At 38.9% G+C, this 10,235-nt stretch overlaps 1 protein-coding gene across 1 annotated transcript in view; it reads right to left on the bottom strand.

The window, feature by feature from the left end:
* The window catches only part of GRXCR1 (glutaredoxin and cysteine rich domain containing 1), a gene marked incomplete at both ends in the record, with an annotated part of 79,247 nt that extends 69,583 nt beyond the window's left edge, over window positions 1-9,664 (bottom strand). Inside the window, one exon of the mRNA XM_084901221.1 lies at window positions 9,281-9,664. Coding sequence (XP_084757347.1) covers window positions 9,281-9,664 — 384 coding nt within the window. The remainder of the gene's footprint in view (window positions 1-9,280) is intronic.
* Between the last annotated feature and the right edge of the window lie 571 nt (window positions 9,665-10,235).

Consider the following 10,235-nt stretch of genomic DNA (forward strand, 5'->3'; position numbering starts at 1 on the left):
GCATAAAGCAATGAGGTTGGATAATTTCAAGAGTCAGAAGAAGTAGAAGTTGGGAAAGGACTTATGTAACAGGCCTCACGGGGCTGCCTGCAGCAATCAGAGGGCTGAAGAGGCAGCAATGACAATGGATCCACCAGGTTTCAGGTGCACAATTCCATAACACTTCATCTGCACACTGTATTGTGTGCTCACCATCCATCACCATTTATCCTCCCCTACCCTCCTCCATCTCCACCCGCCCCATCTCTCTCCAGCAATCACCATGATTTTGTCTGTTTCCTGAGTTCTTTCTCTTTTTTTCTTTTTTGCTCAATACCTCCATTCCCAATGTCTGCCCTCCTCACCCCCACCCAGCTGTCAGCCTGCTCTCTAGCTACAAGCAAGAAATATTATAATAATAATGAAAAAGAGAGGTCTTTAATTCCATATCACTAGTTACATAAAAGATTCAGAAAAGGAGCAAGTTCTTTCATGACCTAATTTTATTGTTTAGGAATCAATAAAATAAGGACTACTCCCATAATTTGATATATTAACTGCAAGAGAGAGTTATATGAACAAATGTACATCTATTTCTTCCCTCCTAGATTCTAAGACACAAATAATTTGCCAGCAATTAGGTGAGATAATAAATTGTTAGAAAAATGAAATTGAGCAAAGAGATCATAAATATAATTTCATAACCAAAATTTTCTTTATGATATTTTATTCTGTTTATAATTTTTAAATTATTCCCAGGCAATAATGGTTGAGAGACTGATAGCTACATAGTGTGTCAATTAATCAACTATTAAATGTTTATATTGTTCTTATGTAACATTCACAATACTGAATTTTAGAGAAAATACCAGAAACTCTGCAAGCATGACTAGGCCACCCTAAGGATGTCTGTTTAGTTCTGCAGTTATATGGCTTTTAAAGATAATTCCCTAATCATGTGGTACCCACGGGTTGCCAGCATGAGTTCATTAAGCAGTTCCAAGTCATCTGTGGAACCTGTGGTTTTGCTCAGCATGTTATTCTAAAGACAGAATTCAGATAGATTCATGGGATTGAGCGTCAAACAATTAAAACCAAGCTCCCACAAATTAAAATGTCACGATGACACAAGTGTTCTCATGAACAGAGGAGAAAAAGAGATATTCCAACAAGATATTCAATGAACTAAAGAGAGTTTTAGTAAGATTCATAGACCATGGATAAGTCAGTGCTCATGGACAGAGTCATCATTACAAACTTCTGGAGACTTTTAGGATCAAGATAAGAGTCATTAATTACAGTTATTGGGCCTGGAGATAGAAGTAGATTAGAAAGCAAGAGAAGCTGAAGAAAGGGATACAATAAAGCTATAGTGTAATCAGAGAAAGGCTAAGAAGGAGAAAAATATAAGCATTGGAAAGATGCAGAGGCTATGTTAAGCCAACACAGAGAAAACAGAGGAGAGTCCTATGGCAATAAGAAACAAAAGTGAGTTTCCTACCTGAATTCTTCCCTGAATCGCTTTACACACCCACTCACAATACACTACTGAATACTCCATGAAGGTAAGAATTGATTTTCATCCCTCAAATTATGTAGCATAGTGCTTGCTCCATAATAGATCGGCAGTAAATGGCTATTAAATGAATGGCTGAATAATATTGAAGCAGAAAGGATTGAATGGAACAAGCTACTAATGCTTCATGATACAAACTCTATTCTTATCCAAGATGGGAAGTTTCCAAATCCAAAAGAGATGGAAAAGAACAAAATAACCACTGTCTCAGAGAATTTCACTTAATTCATAATTCAAAGAATTTATTGAGGTGCTAATCAGTATCAGTGTCAAATGTTGGGACTTAGAATAGTATGTAGAAGGTGGTCACGGGATTTTAAAGAATATTGGCTTGCAAGTCTTTAATTGCACATAAAAATATATCAGTAGTACCAACTCATTTTGAGGGCTTCTTTTTTCTTGATTCTTGAATTATAAGTCACCTAATTGCTTAATGTAGTTTCTTGCATTGTTTGGAATTATACTAAAAGTTCTAGAGTTTCTTGTCTACTCCCTGATAACTAAAAAGGCAATATTCCCATTAGTGGGTGCTTATTTTGATAGTGGGTGCTTATTTATTGTATTCTAATTTTAAAAAATAATATTTTAATCCTATAATTTAATGTTTCACACACAGAGAAGAAAACTTATTATTAATGGATTAATGATAATACTATGTTATAACATTCTGAAAAATAAAGATGTCAATGCTCATAAATAATAAGAATGGTGCCTGGCTTCAGTAAACACTTAATCAATGTTAATTTTGTTGTTGTTGCTTTTCCAAAGAGGTCCAGATAAACCACTGAGACCAAGGAGCCATGAAGAATATCACCTTGTTTTCACTGCAGTAATATTCTATTAACAAAGCTGGGTTCAGTGAGCCAGAGACAGATAATAACTATGACTGGAAATGTCTGTTAATATCCATCCTAAAGTCAGTGAACAACACTGAGCACAGTCTTTATTGAAATTATTAAGGAATCCTGTTCCAAAGGTGACCCTTGTAACTCCATGGTAATTTAATCAAATGATGTGATAGACATGATAAGTTTTGATACATTTAAAAAATACAATTTTAAAATGAATGGAGGTGATTTAACTCTACAGAAACACCTTCCCTAGCTGAAGATGAAATATTCACTAAATAATAGATTTTTAAATCTTCTAACCAAATGTTGACCTTTCAAAAGATCAGATTAAACCACAACATGACTTAGTTAGCCTTATAAATCTTCATATTAGTAATTATAACACTTCAAAAGGTAAAGTTGAGAGTTTTTGCATATGGCATTATATTTTGTAAAATGTACATAGCTAAAACAGAGAAAAGCATAGTTCTTATGTTACTAGCTCTGGGCCAGATGCTTGATTTCTCTGATACTCAATTATCTAAAAACTGCATTATAATAATAATTTTCTTGCTCATTTCACAAAATTTTGGGTACACTGAAGCAAAATTATGTATGTGGAAACCTGCAAAATGCAACTCATTTTGCAAATTCAATAGTACTTTTATTTTGTCTTAAAATATTAGAATACTCATAAATATAAGCACACTAACATATATATATATATATATATATATATATATATATGGTTGAGTTTTTAGAAGGAGCCACCAAATTATAATATGTGGTGTAATTATTTTCCTTCTTTGTATCTATTTTTCTCTATACAACAACTTTAAATTTGTAGAAAAATAGGTAAATGATATTATGAAAATTACAATAGAAGATTCTAATGGAGTATACAACAGAGTATACAAGCTTGAGGACAAGGTCAAGATAAGCTTACTGTCTGAAATTTAATTACTGTCTGAAATTTAATCCTGTAAGAATAAATTAGAAAAATTAATTACCTTAATTACTTGAATCACTGACCCACCCTAAGAGACTTTAGAAGTACAATTTGTTGCTTCTAAGAACAAGGTATAGCTCAAATCCAATCATGCAAACTGGGTGATGAGAGCTATGAGCTACACAGTAGCTCTGTAATTTGTGTTGCATAGGGTAACACAGTGACTTCTTATAAAAATTAAAAATAATTTCTTTCTAAAATATTCCATTAATGAGGGATAAAATCATTTATCTAGGTAGAAATATTCTTACAGCTAAATGTCTTAAAAATAACCAAAACATTACACCTATATCAGAGTGTATTGGTAAGATTTCTGGGTCTGCTCCTGAGCCAACTAATTGATGTTAGAATACTCACAGGAGCCCTAACCAGTTTGGCTCAGTGGATAAAGAGTCAGCCTGCATACTGAAGGGTCCCAGGTTCGATTCCGGTCAAGGGCATGTACCTTGGTTGTGTACACATTCCCAGTAGGGTGTGTGCAGGAGGCAGCTGATCGATGTTTCCCTCTCATTGCTGTTTTTAACTCTCTATCCCTCTCCTTTCCTCTCTGTAAAAAAATCAATAAAATATATATATTTTTAAAAGAACTCTCATGTATATATGTAATTGAGTTCTTAGAAGGAGCCACCAAATTATAATATGTGGCTGTCAGGATATCTTTATTCTCCTTGGCTCAGGAAAGACCCTCCTTATGATCTAACAAATCATAGATCAATCTATATCTTCTTTGTTCTCCTCATTAAATATTGAAGACATAAAAAAATTATGGAATATGTTTAACTTTAGGAAACTAGATGAGTTTCCCTTTTACACTCTAGGTCAGTGATTCTCAAGCATTAATGTATGTAAGAACAACCTGGAGAGCTTCCAATAAATGCATATTTCCAGGCCTCCACTAGATTCTAGGTTTTCAGATTTTCAAACCAGTCTCTCCTGAGTATTAAATTTTTGGCATCTCTATGAGAGCTAGAAAAGTAAGACATCTGAATCTGAAGAGCTACAATCTAAACTGGCTGGAGGTCCTTGAGCAATTCACCAAGGATCCAACAATCCACCTGCTTCAAGACTTCTCTGAGAATCCAGGTGTCCTTTCTCTCTACGCCTTCTGACCCATCACTACCCATAGCAACCTTGTTTAATATTGTACATCCTCAATTGCTCAGAATTTTACAAGGAATAGTAATTGATAAATCAAGTGAAAATTTGTTCTAGTAGCTCTTTCATAGATGACTTTTTAAATAAGTGCTGCTAAGAAGTAAAATTGTGTTAAGCAAATGATTTCAAACACTATTCTCTGCACAGTTAAAATTTTTACACAGCCCATGCCAAGTATTTAATGAGATAGGAATAACAGAATGGCAAACTAATAGAGAGGAAGTAAAGTGACTGATGGAGTCTTTGAAAGATTTTAGTTATATTTAGAGTTTCCTCTCAAGTTTCAAGTTGAGTGCTTCAAGATTTTATGACTGAAAACAGGAAAAAAGACCTGACTGTTTCTCCAATCACACTTCCTTGCTTCAGTAAGACTGTCTGTGAACTGGAACCTTAATCAAATATCCAAGATACAAGTCCTCGCTTTTTCTTTTCTAAGAGAAATTGCTGTTATAGTTGCATGTAGCTAAGTTTGCTGCTTCTTTTCCATGGGATATGGAAAATATAGAGAGATCCAAGGAAGAGTCACATCTGACCCCATAACCTCCTAGTACGTGAAGAATTGAAATGTAACTTCTGCTTTTAGCCCCTAGAACTCCTCTGCTATCGCATTGGGGAATGCACGTGGAAACTCAATCATTCTAAGACATAGTATGCCTAAGACACTTATCACCACTTACGACACATCCCTTAGCAGCAGCAAGTATCCAAGTCAGCTCTCTACCTAATACTGTGTAGGTTCTATTGCACAACTGCAGGGAGTGCTGTTCACCCAGGCAATTAGGTGAATGGAGCCCTTGAAATAGTGCAACTGGCAGCCTTGATTCAAGGTAGGAGTGCCTTTAACTTGTGTGTTGTCAACATTCCATGGTGATGATGATGATGATGGTGGTGATGATGAAACTGATGCTGATGGCCAAAATTAGTGACTATCTGCAATATGCTGATTACCCACATTATAAAGGAAGAAGGACTAGGTTTGGGGTAGGAAAGAGGGACTGATTCAATATCAAAGACTTTGAGAGACCTCTGCTAGTAACCACTATTTTCTTCTTAAAGTATATTGGAATGGGGTTAAAGTATTATAAAATGACAGTTTTATTTCTTTCTCTCCCAAAAAGAGCAATGGGATTATGCATAGAAAAAAATATGCAAGTAAATATTATAAGCTAATCTAGTACTAAAATTTTGACTTGGAATTTTTTTCCATTTTCTATTTGCAAATTTATAGCACCATCAGAATAAAGCCATAGGAGGGAAAAAATTTCTTGTAGGTTTTAAAGATTTAGGGTACTTATTCAAAAAAGAGAGTTTTGTTCGTGTTTTTGAGAGGGAGAGATTTGAACAAATTCAAGTCAAAGTACTAAAATTTGTACAGCAGTTTTATAAATAATGTTCCAAAACATAAAGCCTTTAGAATCATGACACGCTAAATGAATTACAATAAATGCAATAATTTTTTTTAATTTAATTGTTGTATAGTCTTGGTCTACACCTTGGCAAAAATAATATCTGCATTTAAAGAAACATAAAGGAGGAGAATCCAAGATGGCTGCTCGGGTAGGCAACTAGCCTCAGCCGCACACAACAATTTTAATAAAATACAACTAAAATATAAAATGGACATTACCCAGAACTACAGGAAAGTCGACTGACTGGAAATCCTACAACAAGAAGCAAGGAGAAAACCAGAAGGAAGCACGGAGGAGCTGTAAAAGCCCAAGGTACGGAGACACTTGGCGCACGCGAAGAGGACGGAGCCGGAGAGGAGGGAGGCCGGGTGCCTGGCGGGCGTTCCCTAGCGGAAAGGAGATAAAACTCCGAATGTGCTGGGCCCCCGACTGCTCTGAACCCCAGTTCTGGGCCAGACCCCGGGGACTCAGGCTCAGCCATAGGGAGCTGGGCTGTAAGTCGGAACCCCGGGGCAGCGGAGAAAGGAGGTCCCGGAGGCGCGCACACTGCCCCCAGAGAAGGGACGGTCGGCTGTGCCGCGGGATTGCCCTGACGGGAAGGAGACTGGGGCTCCAGACTGCTGTGAACGCCACCTCCAACTCCACTTCCAACTGAACTGAACCCCAATACCGGGCTCATTGTGGGAGAGCATAGACTGTTTGGCAGCAGGCGAAAATCGAGGGCACCTTTCTCTCAGAGGCGCCGGCAGCGAGCACTGAAGGACCCGCATAGGGCGGGGCTGACGGAAGCCAAAGCTGCAGGCTCCACCCTGAAACCCCGTCCCATCTGTAACTGCGAAATGCGACAACAAAATAGATCACAAACGAAAGAAATGGAGGACAAAAAGGGTCTGGATATAGAGTTCAAATCTACGCTTATAAGGTTTTTCAAGAATTTCCTAGAAAAGATGGATAAGGCCTATGAGGATATGAAAAGAGATCAACTAGAATTAATAAGGAGTCAACAAGAAATGATAAGGGATCAACAAGAAATAAAGAATACATTGTCTGAAATAAAAAATATTCTACAGAGTCCTAAAAACAGAAGGGAAGATCGCAAGAATCAAGTCAAAGATTTGGAACATAAAGAGCCAGAAGACACTCCTCCACAGAAGCTAGAAGGCAAGAGAATCCAGAAAATTGAAGATAATGTAAGAAACCTCTGGGACAACTTCAAGCGAACCAACATCAGAATTATGGGGGTTCCAGAAGATGAGAGAGAGCAAGATATCGAAAACATACTGAAAGAAATAGAGACAGAAAACTTCCCCCACCTGGTGAAAGAATTTGACTTACAAGTCCAGGAAGCGCACAGAACTCCAAACAAAAGGAATCCAAAGAGGACCACACCGAGACACATCATTATTAAAATTCCAAGAGCAAAAGATAAAGAGAGAATATTAAAAGAAGCAAGAGCAAAGAAGGTAGTAACTTATAAAGGAGCACCTATACGATTGTCAGCTGACTTCTCAACAGAAACCATGCAGGCCAGAAGGGAATGGCCAGAAATATTCAAGGTGATGAATAGCAAGAACCTACAGCCAAAAATAAGCTACCCAGCAAAGCTATCACTCAGAATCGAAGGCCAGATAAAGAGCTTCACTAATAAAAAAAAGCTAAAGGAGTTCATCACCACCAAACCAGAATTATATGAATTGCTGAAGGGGGTTCTTTCAGAAGAGAAAGTAAACAAAGATAAAAATTATGAACAACAAATACGTAATTATCAACAAGTGAATCTAAAAACCAAGGAAATTAAAAAAATCTGATGAACAATATTAACTGTTGAATATAATAGAATCAGAGGTATGGAAGGGGAGTGAACTGACGATTCTTGGGGAAAAGGGGAGAGGGGGACGTGGGAAGAGACTGAACATAAACTGTGCACCTATGGATGAGGACAATGGGGAGAGGGGAAAGGGCAGAGGGTGGGGTGGGAACCTGGTGGAGGAGAGCAATGGTGGGGGGGGGGGGAAGGAACATTTGTAATAATATGAAAAATAAAAACTTATTAAAGAAACATAAAGGCCACTAAGATGATTTCAACCTAACAGTCACATATCTAGAAATCTATACAAGATTTTTTACAACCTAGTAAAATGTAGTCATCCATTTCTGATTTTTTGGTTCCCAACTTCCACTGTTAAACTATGAAATCCTTCACAGGTTTTATATATGAAAATAACCTGAAATTTAATTACTGTATGAAATTTAGCTGTCTTTACACTTTATTTTCTTTTATGAAGTTCTCATAGCATGATCTTTCCAAATACTTCCTTTAAAATAAAAAAAATAGTCAAGTACCTTTTAAAAAACCCTTTCTCCAGCAGCTTTACATAATGTCAAGGCATTGAATAATTCACAAGATATAATTTTATTTAAATACTGAGAATAACATAAAATGGTATTACAATGAAAAAATACTGGTTTGCTACCTTAATGATAGTGGCAATGAATTTCATTCCTGAATCTGATCCCTATTTTTAACCAAAAAAATCATCTTACTAATGTTTTCAGGCAATTCCAAAAGCTATCTTAACATTAATTCATTGCCAAGGGCCCAGGCCCTGAATAATACATTCCTACATTACTGAGCAGAATCTATCACATTTTAAGAGCGATATTTTTTACTATAAAATCTGGGTCTCCGTCTGTACGTTTATAGAAGAATAAATTTTGTAAGTACTACTCTCAGAGTTCCAAAGAGCAAATTAATGGAGAAATGCAATTCAGATGAGCCTGCAACCTCCTCAGGAATGAGTGAGAGAGGCAGAGCTAGCCTCTCTCTCTTTACAACAGCCAACTGAGTCCACCCCCACCGACTGAAGCACTCAATCTTTCTTTAAACACATGCTTAAGTAATGATAAACACCAACCCTGAGTCTTCAGAAGGATAAGCCAGAAATTAACTTCTAAGTTTTGCTCAGATGCTTTGAACCCTATAGTGTTTTTTGTTTGTTTGGTTGGTTGGTTGGTTGGTTGGTTGGTTTTCTTGGTTAAGAAATGCACATGTTGTTGTAGTCATGACACACTGGAAGAAAAGACCCCTTCCCTAGTAGAAATTCAGCTTTGAAAAGTCCACCTAGTTGGCTAAGCATCATAACCTGCTTTTTTATCAGTGGCGCTGGGGACGATACCTCAGATGGGAAAGTGGCTCATGAAGTATGCAGGAGCCATGGGTAAGAGAGGCTCGCTTTAAAACTGGAGCACAGCGCGGAGTGGAGGTGGCGAGTCGGGTTCAAGGTCAGGAAGAGCGGAGGAGCGAAGAGCAACAAAGACTTACCTGCAACACTTTGGTCAGATTGTCAAACAGAGCCTGGCCGGCACTCACTTTGTATTTGACGCCCCGGACGGTCCCGTTTTTGCTTAGGATGTTGACCCTCCTGGTGCCAAAGCCCTTCTCGCTGGCCGCCCTGGCCAGCGCCAGCAGGCTGTCCTGGTCGCTCTCCTGCTCGTCGCCCTCGGAGCCCAGGTGGCCGTTGTGCTGCCCGTCGGGCTCGCTCAGGCCGTCGATGCCGCAGACGCTGGCGCACTCGGAGTCCAGGGAGCCGGCCGGCTGGCCGTCCTCGTACACCTCCCGCAGCACCCGCCCGCTGTGCGAGGACGCGATCCGGAACCGCACTCTGCGCGGCCGGTCGCCCTCCGGCTTCGTCTCCCGCTTGAGCATGGTCACGGCCACCACCACGGGTCACATCGTCCTCGATCCCCTGTCAGTCACTGCAGGAGGCCCCCTGCCCCGTGGCCTCATCAGGAAGGCATTCCTGGGACAGCAGCACTCATAGGAGACCAACATCGAGAGGAAAGAAGATTCCCAAGAACTCACAGCGCATCTCTGCTATGAATAATGAATGTGTGTGTGTGTGTGAGAGAGAGAGAGAGAGAGAGAGAGAGAGAGAGAGAGAGAGAGAGAGAGAGAGAGTGTGTGTGTGTGTGTGTGTGTGTGTGTGTGTGTGTGTGAGCGCGCTATGGTTACCTTTAAACTAAAACCTGCAAAACGATCCCAGCCGTTAAATATTCAACAGCTATGGTGGGCTCTTGAGCAGGACAAGTGCAAGAAAGCGGCATGCAACGAGACAGAAAATAAGGGGGGGCAAGAGAATGAAAGACTTGAACTTCAAAGCCAATAGGGAGCGCTGGAAAGGATCTTGGTGACAGAAGTATGAATGCAGTTCACTATCCAGAGTGCAGGCCAGAGAGAAAATAGGGAACCAAATGGATAGCCACAGAGATGTCCTAGT

This window comes from Pipistrellus hanaki (genome assembly GCF_964339955.1).
Source record: "Pipistrellus hanaki genome assembly, chromosome: 1".
Classification (NCBI taxonomy): Eukaryota; Metazoa; Chordata; class Mammalia; order Chiroptera; family Vespertilionidae; genus Pipistrellus; species Pipistrellus hanaki.